At 51.7% G+C, this 16,152-nt stretch overlaps 1 protein-coding gene across 1 annotated transcript in view; it reads left to right on the top strand.

The window, feature by feature from the left end:
• The window catches only part of TECPR2 (tectonin beta-propeller repeat containing 2), a 103,424-nt gene that overhangs the window by 53,447 nt on the left and 33,825 nt on the right, over positions 1–16,152 (top strand). The window contains exons 11-16 of the mRNA XM_066343940.1: positions 485–658; positions 2,028–2,208; positions 3,392–3,533; positions 8,660–8,900; positions 9,603–9,692; positions 11,177–11,410. Coding sequence (XP_066200037.1) covers positions 485–658; positions 2,028–2,208; positions 3,392–3,533; positions 8,660–8,900; positions 9,603–9,692; positions 11,177–11,410 — 1,062 coding nt within the window. The remainder of the gene's footprint in view (positions 1–484; positions 659–2,027; positions 2,209–3,391; positions 3,534–8,659; positions 8,901–9,602; positions 9,693–11,176; positions 11,411–16,152) is intronic.

The following is a 16,152-nucleotide window of genomic DNA, read 5'->3' as shown; positions in this document are numbered from 1 at the left end:
ATCGGAACCGTTCTGAGTGGAGAAGGCACAGTGCAGCTCCAGGGCTTCCTTTTTAGCATCTTGTCCTTTTCCTTGGTCTGGAAGCTTCCCCTCCATTGGAATCCCTGTAGAACTGTCCGCCCATCTCAGGTCACTAATTGTGCCCCATGATATTCATTTAACTTGGGACTCATCTCAGTAAATCTAAGGGCAGGCCCTGTCTCTGTTAGAGTGACGAGTGCCGGTGAGGTGCCCAGCTCTGTGCTGTGTCATTGATACATTCTTACCATTTCACTGATGATGAAATGAGGCTTGGAGACATTGAGGGACATGATACCAGAAGCCACACAGCTGGCAGGTGGTGGCCAAAGGTTCAAACCTGGGTACTGCGGGCTCTCTCCCCGTGAGAACTGGAGCAGAGCGGGGTGTTTTAGAAATCTCCCTCCCTGCAGCACCCAGAATGGAGTTTTTGTCCACATAATTCTGACCAGAGTTATTTGCACAGGAGCCCTTCTCTGGAAGATTGAACAGAAGTCTAACCGAGCTTTTGCTTGTGGCAAAGTGACCATCAAGGGCAAGCGGCACTGGTACGAGGCGCTGCCCCAGGCCGTCTTTGTGGCGCTGAGCGATGACACTGCCTGGGTCATCAGGACGAACGGAGACCTGTACCTGCAGACAGGTAACAGTGGGCGGCACGCAGGTGCCGGTGGGTCGGGTCTGATTGCTTCTCACTGCACCTTGCTTTGTTAGAACAGTCACAATGACTAAGAGGCTAAAAAACAATTTAAATTAATACACTTCTAGAAAGACAGTATCTTCCTTTAGAATGTATTAGCAGTTTTCTACTACGGATTCAGATTCAACCCAGGACAGATTTAGGGCAAGAATGAACAGGAGTATTTAATGAAGTACAGAAACAGTCTTACTCTCCATATGGTAACCACTGTATCACTTTTCCTGCAGTGTCAGAGCTGAGAGGAAAGAGTAATAGATGACACTACAACCCTTTCCCCTGCAGTCCTGGCTGGATTTCTCAGTTTCTCAGCCAGGTCATAGTCCTGCCTCTCTAACGTATTTACATGTGGGTCAGGAAGAAAACCAATGAGAAATCATTTGCTCTGAATTGCTGTTCAACTTGTCCTAGGAAACTTCCCTGAGGGAACCTTTAACTGCGGGAACAGACACAGTGGGACTGTTTATTAAAAATAAACTAGTGAGAGTCAGTGTTTCTGTGCTGTCAGCAAAATGGGATATGAGCTTCCCAAAGCAATGCTATTCATCAGGGTCTGCAAAGGATTGTGGGCCCATTGGATTTACGTAGAGATCAATCTTCTAACCATTTAATATTGCTGATGCTGAGGGAATGCTTTAATCTCTATTATGAATGTCAGGGCTGATTCCCTGAGGTTCAAGGCCCTCGCCCGTCTGCCTCGCCCTCAGCTGTGGGAGGGCTGGGGCACCCCAGAAGCTCCGGCCTGAGCCCTGGTGGGGCAGCCTCGCCACCCCCCAGGGCTCAGGCCTCGCCACCCCCGGGGCTGCAGGCTGGCCCTGGTCTCTCCAGATCAACTCTTATGTCTCCCTTCAAGTGGAAATAGCTCTGGGGGATTTGGGTTTTGTTTCTGGTGGGAAAACAGGGTGCTTCTGGCTTAGGGTAAGGGCCGGGTGCCCTCCTAACTGGCAGTGCCTTAAGAATCACCGGGGCAGTGGTTGACTAGTGTATGTTGGCTAGCTTATTTTTCCTTTTTTATTGAAGTGATTGGGGTGACATTGGCTAATAAAATTACACAGGTTTCAGGTGTACAATTCTGTAATACATCATCTTGTACTGTGGGTCACGTCTCCTTTTATCAGCATTTATCCCCCCATCCCCTCCCTCTTCAGTCCACCCACCACCTTTCCTTCTGATAGTCGACTAGACCTTTTTAAAAAGCACTATTACAGAAGAATATAGTAAAATACCAAAGAGAAAAATAAGTAAACAGAATAAAAATGAGATGTGAAATCCTGACTTTGTGTCTTTGGGGGCTTCCTGTCCACCTCCCTGGCAGGTCTCAGTGTGGATCGCCCCTGTGCCAGAGCCATCAGGGTCGACTGTCCATACCCCCTGTCCCAGGTGACCACCAGACACAGCGTGGTGTGGGTGCTGACGGAGCAGAGAGCCCTCCTGTACCGGGAGGGCGTGAGCAGCTTCTGTCCCGAAGGGGAGCAGTGGAAGTGTGACATTGTCAGGTAATGGGGTGGAGCGGGGACACCCTCAGCCTCTTCTTTGTCCCACCCTGTTCTTCGTCAGCTGGACTCCCCTTAAGGACCCGGGGGCACCTTCCCGTGGCAGAACTGGTTCCCTGAAGGTTTTTGTGGTAATGCTGTTCTCTGCAGTTGCTGGAGCCAGTTTGGGCAGTCTGACCTTGGGGATGCTCTCTGTCTGCCTCTGACCAGCAGGCTGGACATTGGGCCAGAGCTTAGCTTTTCTAAATGCAGCTGACCTCCTTTGTAACCTCGAGCATGACGCAGTCGCAGGTCTCTTGTGACAGTCTGCTCAGAACTAACTGCCCAGTGTCGGGTAGTTCCTCAGGTGGTTAGGGACAAAGAGTTCTCTTTATTGTCATCCTAGCAGTCGCCATTGATCTCTGAATTGTACTGTGTTTGGGCACATTATACCGTTCAAAACTTTAATGCAGGATTACTGTAAAATCATTTTGCTAATGTGAAATTATTAATAGTCTTTAGAAAAATTACATTCGGCTGTTAGTTTGCGTTTAGTCACCCAGGAAACTTGGGCAAGACCCTTTCGTGAGCCAGATTTGCTGGTTGGGTGTGCAGAGGTGACGGAGCCACGGCCTGCCCTCACGGAGCCCCAGTCTGAGGAGCCACGTAAACTGATCGGGGCGCTTAGTGTAGACGGTCCGGGCCCGGGCATGAGCTTGCAGCGCTGAGGGCGCCGTGGCTCCACTGCAAATGCGGGCAAGCGCTTTGCAGAGTGGACCCGCAACTGAGCGTGGCAGCTGGGGGGGGCGGCCCCAGTGGGGGAGAGCATTGCCCAGCGAGAGAGCAGCGTCTGCCCAGTGCAGCTGCCCAGCACAGCCTAGCACACTGGGAGAAGGGCGCGGTGAGGTGACGCCCCGGGCCTGTACTCCTTCTGTGCCTGCTCACCTTTTCTTAGGCTCTTTCTCCTAAGAGGCTTCCCTCTCGTTCTGGGTCTTCACTATGTCTCTCAGAAGCTGCGATACATTGAGCAATTTATGTTTCGTAGTAATTTAACTTAAAACTCAGGCTTCCTTTCCTGGACCTTGTGGATGGGGTGTATCTTCCCCCATGCAGAGCTCCCCCACCCCCAGCACGTTCCTGCTGCCAGCAGTCCTAGACCCACGGGGGCCTCAACCTTGGGTGCTGACTCGTGTCCTCCTGTTTTCAGTGAAAGGCAAGCTCTAGAACCTGTCTGTATAACTCTCGGGGACCAGCAGACCTTGTGGGCCCTGGACATCCACGGAAACCTGTGGTTCCGAACTGGCATCGTTTCCAAGAAGCCCCAAGGAGATGATGACCACTGGTGGCAAGTAGGTGTGCCGCTCCAGGCAGCGTGCGAGGGGTCTCCTGGGGTTGGGAGTTCTCCCCTTTTATACTGCTTCTCTTTTCCTTAAAGAGATGGGGAGGCCCTGGCTGGGTGGCTGAAGGGATAGAGCATTGCTGATGCACCGAGGTCAAGGGTTCGATCCCTGGTCAGGGCACATATGAGAAACAACCAGTGAGTGCACAACTAAATGGAATGAGTTGATGTTTCTCTATGTCTCTCTTGCTCAAACCAATGGAAAAATTAGAGAGATGGGGGAGGTGGGATTAAACTAACAGTATTCATTTTTCTTTTCTTTTTTCTCCTTTTCCAAGTGAGAGGAGGGGAGCTAGAGAGACAGACTCCCGCATGTGCCCGGCTGGGGATACATCTGGCAGCCCTCATCTGGGGCTGATGCTTTGCCCATCTGGGGCTGATGTGCTTGAACCAATCAAGCCATGGCTATGGGAGGAAAAGAGAGACGGAGCTAGAAGGAGGAAGGGTGGAAGAGCAATGGTCACTTCTCCTATGTGTCCTGACTGGGAATTGAACCTATGCATTCACACGTTGGCTGATGCTCTACCACTGAGCCAACCAGCCAGGGCCAACAGTATTCACTTTTAGTGTTTGATGAGTTAGACTTTGCTGTATTCCAGCATATTAGAAACTTCAAGAACTTCTCATCTTAGGAATTAACTCATAAAGCTTTCTTTGCTTAAATATACAAGCTTTGTTTACTTATTTAGATGTTCTTTAGAAATCTATTTTTTGTTAAATAAACTCATGGCTTCCATTCAAAGACCTAATTCTGAACAAATGTGCTAAGAAAAAGGACTAGACAATATGTTTGGGGGAAAAAACCCAGAATTAAAATTCATCTATCTCTGCTGTTCAAAAGGCCTCCAAAGTAAGTGGTATTTCAACAAAGAAAGGAGAATTTTTCTGTATGATCCCCGGAAAGGAAGGGCTTTGGGAAATAGAAGGGTATAATCAAGCCACCTTTTCATGACTTGGTATAAGCCAGAGTGGCTAGAACGTGTTGTCAAAGGAGTGCCCCCTTGTCCCTCTGTGGTGCCCATGCCACAGGAGCTCCCCAGTCCCCACGGTGGCGGGGAAGATGGCACTCGGCAGCTGTGAACTCTGCGGTGTCTCCTCAGTGTTATCTCTCTGTTGCTTCAGGTTTCACTGTCACCTCAGACTGGCCTTGTTGCTTGTAGGTCTCTTAGGAGAGACTGGAAAAAGAAAGTGTGTTAGTTTTGGGGAGGGGGGTTGTTGTTTTTTTGTTTGTTTTTTTACAGAGAGAGAGGGATAGATAAGGACAGACAGACAGGAACGGAGAGAGATGAGAAGCATCAATCATCAGTTTTTTGTTGTGACACCTTAGTTGTTCATTGATTGCTTTCTCATATGTGCCTTGACCCTGGGCCTTCAGCAGGCTAGGTAACTCCTTGCTTGAGCCAGCAACCTTGGGTCCAAGCTGGTGAGCTTTGCTCAAACCAGATGAGCCAGCACTCAAGCTGGTGACCTCAGGATCTTGAACCTGGGGCCTCTGCATCCCAGTCGAACACTCTATCCACTGCGCCACCGCCTGGTCAAGCAGTGTGTTAGCTTTTTGATGAATATGTGTATTTGTACATATGTCTCTAATATGCCAGGTACTACTCAAAAAACTTATGCAAATGACTTCAGAATATCTTCTCTGTGCTTGTTACCGTACTCTATGGTTTTATACACACACCTGCTGCTGTGTGTATGTGTCCTCAGTTCTGTTTTTAACTAGCCTAAAGAAAACTGGATAGCATTTGTCATAATATTCAGAACATTATCTTTAGAGAAATGTAATCGACAGAATCATCTTTGAGGTATTTAAAAGAAATTATTTTAATTACTATAAGATTTATTCATTGTAGCACAAGAGCCAGCCTTATGTTTGGCTATTAAACGTTTCTTTTTTCTTTTTTTCTTTTTTTTTTTTTTTTACAAAGACAGAGAGAGGGATAGATAGGGACAGACAGGAACAGAGAGAGATGAGAAGCATCAATCATCAGTTTTTCGTTGTGACCTTAGTTGTTCATTGATTGCTTTCTCATATGTGCCTTGACCGTGGGGCTACAGCAGACCAAGTAACCCCTTGCTCAAGCCAGCGACCTCTGGGTCTTGAACCTGGGTCCTCCGCATCCCAGTCCGACGCTCTACCACTGTGCCACCGCCTGGTCAGGCTAAACATTTCTTTATATAAATTTGCATCCTGCTTATCTGCAAATTTTGGACACTGAGACTGAGTCTGTCACAGACTTCGGTGTGGCTTTGGCAATACACGCACATCGGCAGAGGACGAGCTCCCTGAGCAGTGAGAGCAGCTGGCATGTGTTGAGCCCGGCATCCTGCGGGGTCCAGAGTGACAAACGGGTTCCGGGCTCTGCAGTGGGGCTTTGGGGTCCCGACATGGTGAAACCTCTGCTTAAAATTCAGTTGTAGCAGCAGCTCACAAAGAAGAGAGCGGTGTTTGCACACAGTACTGATTTTCCGTGAATTTCCCTTTTGTTTTTGTGTTTTGTAAACTGAGGTCCCTATAATAAAGGACGTCTCTTTTACTTAACACTTCATTGTGCATGATGACCTGGGCATGTGGCCAGCACAAGGCTGTCCTAGGAATAGGCAGTGACATCCGCTATGATCATACCCAGCAGGGCAGAAGTATGTGTGAAAGTCAGAGGGACCAGAGTTTGGCCTGCCCTTTAGAAAGAACTGGGAAGGGTCTCCTCAGAGGTGGTGCCCTGGAGAAGTATCAGCCAGGCCCGTTAGAGAAGCGAGGAACTCGGCAGCTGAGCCGGGGTGCCCGCTACGGTCCAGGATGGTCCTGATTTAAGGTGGTGGCCTGGCATAGCTATTAACATTCCTGGGTTAGAGCATAAATGACTTCTAGTACCTTTTTTATCTTTTTTTTTCCGACAGAGAGAGAGACAGGAAGTTGTTCATTGATTGATTCTCATATGTGCCTTGAGTAAAGGCTCAAGCTGAGCCAGCAACCCCCCCACTCAAGCTGGTGACCTTGGGGTTTCGAACCTGGGACCTCAGCATTTCAGGTCAATGCTCTATCCACTGTGCCACCACCGGTTAGGCGCTTCTAATGCCTTTTAAATCCATATTATGATTCTAAGTATTGAACACTGTTGTCTGTAGGAAATACCTAATTTTTATTTTTTTAAATTTTTTAAATTTCTTTTTTGTGACAGAGTGAGAAAAAGGGACAGACAGACAGGTATGGAGAGAGATGAGAAGCATCAATTCTTCATTGTGGCATCTTAGTTGTTCATTGATTGATTTCTCATATGTACCTTGACGTGGGGGGCTACAGCAGAGTGAGTGACCCTTGCTCAAGGCAACGACCTTGGGCTTCAAACCAGTGACCTTTGGGCTCAAGCCAGTGACCATGAGTTCATGTCTATGATCCCAAGCTCAAGCCAGTGACCCCACGCTCAAGCTGGTGAGCCTGTGCTCAAGCCAGCGACCTCGAGGTTTCGGACCTGAGTCCTCTGCGTCCCAGTCCAATGCTTATCCAGTGCACCACTGCCTGGTCAGACAGGAAATACCTAAATTTAAAAGCAAAATAAGCCTGCCTGACCAGGCGGTGGCGCAGTGGATAGAGCGTCAGACTGGGATGCAGAGGACCCAGGTTCAGACCCCGAGGTCACCAGCTTGAGCTCATCTGGTTTGAGCAAAAGCCCACCAGCTTGAACCCAAGGTCGCTGGCTCCAGCAAGGGGTTGCTCGGTCTGCTGAAGGCCTGCAGTCAAGGCACATATGAGAAAGCAATCAGTGAGCAACTAAGGTGTTGCAACGCGCAATGAAAAACTGGTGATTGATGCTTCTCATCTCTCTCCATTCCTGTCTGTATGTCCCTGTCTATCCCTCTCTCTGACTCATTCTCTGTCTCTGTAAAAAATAAATAAATAAATAAAAACACACGACTTTCCCATGGACTTTAAAAAAATAAATAAAAAAAGCAAAATAAACCTGACCAGGCGATGGCGCAATGGATAGAGCGTTGGACTGGGATGCGGAGGACCCAGGTTAGAGTCTCTGAGGTTGCCAGCTTGAGCGCAGGCTCATCTGGTTTGAGCAAAAATAAGCTTACCAGCTTGGACCCAAGGTCACTGGCTCGAGCAAGGGGTTACTTGGTCTGCTGAAGGCCTGCGGCCAAGGCATATATGAGAAAGCAATCAATGAACAACTAAGGTGTCGCAACAAAAAACTGATGATTGATGCTTCTCATCTCTCTTCGTTCCTGTCTGTCCCTATCTATCCCTCTCTTTGACTCTCTCTCTGTTCCTGTTAAAAAAAAAAAAGGCGGCCCTGGCCGGTTGGCTCAGCGGTAGACCGTCGGCCTAGCGTGCGGAGGACCCAGGTTCGATTCCCGGCCAGGGCACATAGGAGAAGCGCCCATTTGCTTCTCCACCCCCCCCCTTCTTCTCTGTCTCTCTCTTCCCCTCCCGCAGCCAAGGCTCCATTGGAGCAAAGATGGCCCCGGCGCTGGGGATGGCTCCTTGGCCTCTGCCCCGGGCGCTAGAGTGGCTCTGGTTGTGGCAGAGCCACGCCCCGGAGGGGCAGAGCATCGCCCCCTGGTGAGCAGAGCATCGCCCCTGGTGGGTGTGCCCCTGGTGGGCGTGCCCCTGGTGGGCGTGCCGGGTGGATCCCGGTCGGTCGGTCGCATGCGGGAGTCTGTCTGACTGTCTCTCCCCGTTTCCAGCTTCAGAAAAATATACAAAAAAAAAAAAAGATAAAAAAAAAAAAAAGACAAAATAATTCTCTCTGCCTAGAACCAACAACTCAGGGGTATAAGGGGGTGATGATGTTCAATCACATGCTTGTTTATAACAGATCCATGTAATATAAAAGTATCAAAAAAAGGTGAACATTTTCTTCCATCTCTTTAAATCCAGGCTTCAGTGGTGATTACACTTAGCAGTTTGGTGGTATCCTGCTAGACATTTCTCGGGCCTCACAGTAACATGCACATCCACGTGTGTTTGGGTGTTCGGTGGACATGGACCAGAACCTTGCTCTCAGGCAGGGGGCACACAGAGGCGCTGTAACCGACCTGACAGCTGCTGTCTGCCCGTGTCCCCTCCAGGTGAGCATCACAGACTACGTGGTGTTCGACCAGTGCAGCTTATTCCAGACCATTATGCACGCCACGCAGTCGGTGGCTACAGCGGCCCAAGTGCCCGTGGAAAAGGTGGCGGATAGGCTGCGCATGGCGTTTTGGTCACAGCAGCTTCAGTGCCAGCCAAGCCTTCTAGGGGTCAACAGCAGCGGCGTCTGGATCTCTTCAGGCAAGAATGAATTCCACGTCGCCAAAGGAAGTCTCATCGGTGGGTGAATGACTTTGAGTTTCACCCTGGCTTAATGGGCAGCTCCACTTTTCCAGCCAGCATTTGAAGGACAGCTGCAAGCTGTCACCTGAGAAGACAGCTTAGTGCCGGTGGAAGGAGTGTTTGTAATGGAGCAGTCCCTGGGCTTTGTGTCCATTCTGTCTTAGTCTGCCGTTGCTGCAAATTGGAGCCAGTGCCTGGGTGGTGTGTGATCAGTTTCCACTGGGAACCTATTATGATATAAAGCAAATGGAACTCAGTTTTATGTTAATAAATTCACATTGAAATGAAAGAAATCCACCCAAACCTGAAGAGCCCAGGAAGAGAGAGTAATAGCCCATTTTCTAGAGGGAAGATTGCCATGCTGTTGACAATGCAAGGCCCCCGACAGATTTGTGAATGCAGGGCAAGTCCACATGCACCAGTTGGGCCTCCCTGCTGTGATGAGCCCTGCTCTGTGGATTCTCCATCCCTCCTTCCCCTTGGTGGCCTTCCCCAGTCATGGGCAAGACTGGCTCTGTTTGTTGGTGACCACAGAGCAACAAGGGGCCAGATCACAGTGCTGACTTGGGCCTCCCAACTTCAGGACACTCTAGAGCTAGCTGCCAAGTTCTCAGCACCTGTTGCAGTCTAGAACTAATGCTCTGACGTGTGGGGTTTGTTTCTTCTTTCTTTAACACGCCTTCTATTTCTTCTTCCTAGGCACTTACTGGAACAACGTTGTTCCCCGGGGGACAGCTTCTGCAACAAAATGGGCCTTCGTGTTGGCCTCCGCTGCTCCCACCAAAGAAGGTTGGTGGGGAAACACGGTGCATGGCTCGGCAGTGGCACGGTTAAAACTGTGCTCTGCCTGTGGCCTAGTTGGGGCGAGGGTGGGACTGTGGACCTCAGAGACATAGGTGGGGGGTCACAGGCAAGTAGCCCTTGTTGGCTGAGCTGAGGGCCCCTGAAGCTAGACAGACCAACCAGGAGAGATGGACACAGAGCAGGGAAGCTGGTGAGTCTATAGTCAGGGCGTCCTGAAGGAGGGCGACAGACAGGGTAGCCACTAGGTCCGGCAGCAGGTGACTTCCAGCAATGTGTCCCGGTGCCAACGCACAGCCGCCAGGGGCACCCAGCTTCCTTGGGTGTTTTCCTGTTTCCTCTTGTGAATCCTGTCCCCTCCCAGCAGCCTCTTTGCGCCTGGTTTACACTCGCTGGCTGACCTCAGTCCCATAGACATGCCCTGTCAGCGCGGACCTTCCCTGCAAGGGCAGGCCTCCTCCCTCCGGGGAGAACTCAGCCCTTCCAGAACATGCGGCCTGGAGCCAGGAGTGGCTGGCGGCCCCCGTGGGCTCGGGCTGAGCAGTCCGATCGCCCCACCAGGAAGGAGCTGAATGCCATGCAGTCTGTGGCTCGGGACACGGTCAGTTCACGCATTAGTACCACCAGGAAGTGGGTAGCATGGTCAGAGCAGTAAGCTGCTGTCTCACCAGGTCACAGTTCTGAGATCAGTAAGCTGTGAACACCGCGAGTTCCTGAGTTTGGCACGGGCTCTCTGGCAGCAGAACCTGACCTGAGCTGCCGAGGGCTGCTGACTGCCGCTGCCTGCGACGGCACACGCTCGGCTGCGGCAGTGTGTGCATGCGTCATGGGGTCTGCCTGGCTCCCTGCAGCTGGGACTTGAACCTGGGCCATACCCATTGCCACCAGTTTTCAAAATCCAAAGAAACCTTGAGCTCAAAGCATACCTGTATGTAAGTTTTAGATAATATTTTAGATAGTTTATTGTGACCAAGGTGTTAACTTCTCTGAGGGTTATTGGCATTTTAAGCTGAATGTATAAAACCTGAGTACTCTAAACCTGGTGGGAGATGGGAAGAGAGGCTTTCCGGGCTTCTGAGCCTCCTCCAGCAGCCGCCCCGCCCCGCCGCACAGGCCCGTCCCCAGCCCACTGCAACAGAGCAGGCAAGTGCCGTGCCTCTGGTTCTGAGCTCCTGCCGACCCCACCCCACCCCCAGAGCGCTGGTGAGACACCAAGTGAGAGACCCCCGGCCCGTCGTCCACGTCCCAGGTCAAAGCCGTAGGCCAACACGGGAGCCTTCATAAGACCTCATCAGCCCTGCTTTCCTTCACTTCTTTAAACCATCTCGGGCTTGTTTCTTACTAAGTGGCGGGCTCGTCCTCTGACTCTATAGAACTTCTGTCTCACAGTGGTGAGTGTGGGAGTGTCAGCTGCACAAAGGCACAGGCTGCCTGGTGCTTTCGTCAGTAACACGTGTGACCCTTTTCTGCAGGAAGCTCCCTGTGGCTGTGCCAGGGCAGCAAGGACCTGTGCACTGTCAGCGCCCAGCATGCTCAGTCCCGGCCGTCCACGGTGCAGTTGCCTCCCGACGCCGAGATGAGGGCCTACGCCGCCTGCCAAGATGCCCTGTGGGCGCTGGACAGCCTGGGCCAGGTGTTCATCAGGACGCTGTCCAAGAGTTGCCCCACTGGCATGCACTGGACACGGCTGGACCTCTCCCAGCTAGGTAGGCCGTCTGTGCGTGTGGCTGCCGTCAAGCCCCATTCAAATATGACCACTGACAAGTTCTCAGGGCCCCGGGTTAGCTCGCCTAAGTTCTTGTACGGCATCTTGTAAGTGGCTGGCTTTCAGGAGGCCAGTGAGCCACTCTTGCAAATTGAATGGGCTTCCTAATTTTGTAGGAACTTGACTTCCCCACCTTGGTTTGCAGGGTTCTCAGAACCTGTCTAGGGCACAGACTTGAGTAATCCCATGTGCTGCTGCCTCTGCCAGTCTGTCTGCATGTGGCCGCTGCTTCCTGCCCTTTACCTCTGGAAGAAGGGGCATGCCCTGCGCCAGGATCGGCGACCCGTTCCCCTGCTCTCTGCAGCTAAGTGCTCAGCACAGAACAGCTGCTCAGCCAGCAAGGGTCCATTGTCAGTTGGACTGGGGAGGTGCTGTGTATTTCCTAACTGCTCTTCTCCAAATCTCCCCCTTGGTCACAGGGCAGGCCAAGGAGCAAGGTGCCATCTATAAACAGTCCATTCATGGTCCAAGAGATCAGATGATAGAACAAGCCCACAACATTAGGTTATTCTCTGGGCAAAGTTTTGCTTGAAGGGCAGCTTAGGTGTGGCTCATCTAAGGTGTGCTCTGAAGGTGTGGCACATCTAAGGCTCCAAAGCATCCACGTGAGCCTTAGAAGCACTGTGTTAAATGGTTTCTCGTATTGGTAAACTAAGAGTATTTCTTCTGTTTGTACAAGTGTTTGATGTCTGAGAATTCAACCACATGTATTCATACACACTAAAAGGTGGGGGGAGAGAAACAAGAAGGGAGCAAAGAGACTGTACTGTCTGCCTCCCTCCCGCTGCCATTAAGTTGGTCTCAGCCCCTGTGGCTCCTACCAGGAGCTGTGCAGAGAAATCTTCACTGTGTTGTCAGCACGGCCCCTGCCTGGTGCTCTCGTCAGTGACACGCGTGACCCTTAGCTTAACTGAACATCATGTAGCTTAACTAGAAAAACCAGGTTGGTTCCCAGCTAGACAGGCAGGCTCTGTGCAGAGCTGGGCGCTTTCCTGGTCGTTTTGATTGTTTGTGCTTTTGGCTTCAGACACTCTTTTGAACCTAATCCCAGTACCAGGGCCGGTCGCCTTTCAGCTTCTGAGAGCATTGCAAGCTGTCGTCACTGACCGGGTGAGCAGACGAGGCTGCGCTGGCCGTGGGCCTGCTGCCTGCCCTGGTTCCAGGCCTGCTGGCCCAACCTGTCTCCTGCAGCCCCAGCCAGACCATCTTGGGAGATCCAGAAGCCAGGGCATGGTTTGTGTCTTCCCCACTCCCGAGAGTTTGGGGGTGCACGTGCGGTGGCACAGTCTGGGTCAGAAGCAGAGCTGTCACCCGCCCCTGCCCTTCCAGGGCTCTCAGCAGAGGCCGTCTGCAGTGGGTGCCCAGTGTGTGGGTGCTGTGCTGGCTCCACCCGCTGGAACCACTGGCCCACGGCCCTGCCTCCCTTCCCGTTCAGCCTGATCCTTGGCTCCAGCTGGCAGGCTGGAGCAGGGCATGTCTTAGAGGTGCTTGTGGGCTTCACTGCCATGGTGGCCATTTTTTCTGGGGAGAAACTCAGCTTTAGGGGGTGGAGTCTCCGTGTGAGAGTGGGAGGAAGCTGGAACAAGGCCCCCGAGTCCAGGATGTGCTTAGCCGTTTAAAAGCACATGCCGTAGGCACCTGCTGTGGGCACGCTGCAGGAATGGAGGAACCAAGGCCCACCCGGCCCCGTTCCTGCAAAATCATTATTAGCAAATCAGGCCAGGATCTGGCCAATCCTCAAATGGGTCACGCAGACAACAGGTAGCAGCAGGTGGCCAGGGCAAAGAGCAGGGCTTAATGCAGAGGCAGTGCTGGCTTTGCCCAGAGCCCGGCCCGGGCTAGCTGCGGGCTTCCCTTCAAACCTCGATTCCTCACCTTTTTTTTTTCCCATTGATTTGAGAGAGATAGACAAGTGAAGGGAGATAGAACCACGACTCATTATTCCACTTAGTTATGCTCTCATTGATTGCTTCTCCTGACCGGGGATCAAACCAGAGACTTCAGTGTACCAGGAAGACGCTCTATCCACTGAGCCATCTGGCCAGGGCCGTAATTCCTCTCCTTTCCAGTGGGAACATCAGTACCCACCCCAGAGAAATGGTGTGAGTAAGCATCCTATGTAAATGTGAGCTGTCTTGTGCAGATGTGACACGCCCTCGTGGGGTCACTCACAAACTGTCATTAGCTGCACAATGCCTCTGGCTGGGGGGGTGCCCTGTGGGTTCTCTGGTGTGCGGGATGGGGTGGCAGTTACAGGAAGCAGTCTGTCTTCGTCTTTATCCTGCCCTGAGCTCAAGGTTCTGTTGATCTATCTGGGTGACTAGCTGATGCTGAAATGGTGGATAAATGCATTTCCCCGTTTTCTGAACTTTCTGGGGGAATGCAACAAGTCCAAAGTTACAGGTTCTGTGTTAGGGCCGGGAGGTGGTGGGCAAGGTGCAGTGGGAGGGGTGCTGGCCTTTCTCTGTGCCCGGTGGGGGCGGTGACAGGCAGGCAGGGCCACTAGTGTTCTGTTAGTGGCTTCTTTCTAGGTACGGTCTGTATAGCCTGTAGGACCAAGAGGTGAGCCAGATTTTTAAATTATTATTTAAACTGGGGGAGGGTGCAGACTTTGAGTTCAGGTGGCACTCCCTGCCCAGAACCCCACTGTCCGTGCCATGGCAGGCTGGCATCAGGCAGCACGCACCAGCAGTAGCCAGCAGAGTGCAGTAACGCTCACAGGGCTGCGTCACATTGCTGGGCTTGACTGGCCTGCTTCGTTGCTCGTTGGAAAGTTGGCCGTGGCAGGTGGTCACAGCCGTGGAAGAGAGCACAGCCTGTTCAGGGGCCGACTGCAGTGAGGATTTTGTTCAGCATCAGACTTCTCTTTCCCGGTCGTACTTCTCCTGACTTCACTCCCCTGCTCCCACTAAACGCTGCGGGAGCAGGCTGACTCCACTCTGGGGCAGGCTTCTCCCCCCCCCCCCCCCATGCAGTCAGGGCTTCTCTTCCACCTCCCTGGGAGGTCTCCGGGGCTCTCCTCCTGGCTTCCCTTCCCCCTTCCGGCAGCGGAGCCCTCACTCCATACCTGCCCTGCCACAGTAACCCCGGGCACCAGCTGTGCCAGCCTCCCTAAAGCCCAGCTCCAGTGGTGTACCCTCAGCGTTCAGTGGCTCCATGTTCCCCACGAAGCAGATTCCAGTCTCCAGGTGGTACCCAGGGCCCTCAGAGCTTGGCCCAGCCCACCTCTCCTGGGCACTGCTTTCCCCTTCCTCCTGGGGCCTGCGACGTCCTCCCTGCCCTTTCCTGTCTTCGGCTCTTCTTCCTGCAGACCTCAGCCAAGACTGTCCCTCCCCTCAGCTCTCTGCAGACAGTATCTTTGTCAGGACACCTTGCCCAGTGTGTCCCCTGAGCATTGTGGCCCTGCTCTGTCTCTGATCATTTCAGCGTGAGTCATGAGGTTTCTACACATGGAGGGTGGGGTCCCTGCAGGCAGGAACCACATCCTTGGCCACATCCAGCCCATGAGGAAACTAAACACAGGGAAAGTTGTCTTTATGTGTGACTCCATTTCTAAGTAATTCTGGGATGTGAATTTTATTCCTTCTTACTGATGACCATAAATAAAACTGCTGCACAACATGCAGGTACAAGGTGCCGTCACACCGATTCACTAGTTGCCACCAGCCTGCCCAGGGCATGAGATAGGCAACACTGGGCTCAGCAGAGGATTCTGAGATGTGTTTAGCCCCCTTCACCTCTCAGTCCTCTCTGTACAAGTGTTCTGACCTTGAAAACATTAAAATGGCCTCACCAGGTGGTGGTGCAGTGGATCAAACATTGGACTGGGATGCAGAAGGACCCAGGTTCGAGACCTCGAGGTCGCCAGCTTGAGCGCGGGCTCATCTGGCTTGAGCAAAAAGTTCACCAGCTTGAACCCAATGTCACTGGCTCGAGCAAGGGATTACTCGGTCTGCTGAAGGCCCGCGGTCAAGGCACATATGAGAAAGCAATCAATGAACTACTAAGGTGTCGCAACAAAAAACTGATGATTGATGCTTCTCATCTCTCTTCGTTCCTGTCTGTCCCTACCTATCCCTCTCTCTTTCTCTCTGTCCCTGTAAAAAAGACACAAAACAGGCCTGACCTGTGGTGGCACAGTGGATAAAGCGTCGACCTGGAAATGCTGAGGTCGCCGGTTCGAAACCCTGGGCTTGCCTGGTCAAGGCACATATGGGAGTTGATGCTTCCAGCTCCTACCCCCCTTCTCTCTCTCTGTCTCTCCTCTCTCTCTCTCTCTCCTTCTGTCTCTCCCTCTCCTCTCTAAAATGAATAAATTAAAAAAACACACACACAAAACAAAACATTAAAATGGAAGCCTGCCTTCCGGTGCTGACAGTGTGCTGGACCACCTGGTTCTGGTATTGACTCTGGGCAATGCCAGGTCATTGTAAAGTCTAGAATGTCACTCACTGCTCTTCTCACTGAAAACAAGTTGCAATTTCAAGTATGACTTTAGCAAAGTGTCAAGTCATGAGAACAATTTCTGCCTTTAATTTCTTGAAAACGCAGCATCCTTCTTCTCTGCTTCTATTCCAACTACCAGTTCAGTTGCTGCTTTGGGGTGAAATGAACTCTTAAATGTGTAGCTGTTGAAGCCAATACGGAATTTTTGACTTATTACAGTTCTGGTTTTTGGAAGTA

This window comes from Saccopteryx leptura, chromosome 6, assembly GCF_036850995.1.
Source record: "Saccopteryx leptura isolate mSacLep1 chromosome 6, mSacLep1_pri_phased_curated, whole genome shotgun sequence".
In the NCBI taxonomy this organism is placed as follows: domain Eukaryota; kingdom Metazoa; phylum Chordata; class Mammalia; order Chiroptera; family Emballonuridae; genus Saccopteryx; species Saccopteryx leptura.
The sequence above is the reverse complement of the archived record's forward strand: the minus strand, read 5'-3'. Positions and strand labels throughout refer to the sequence as shown.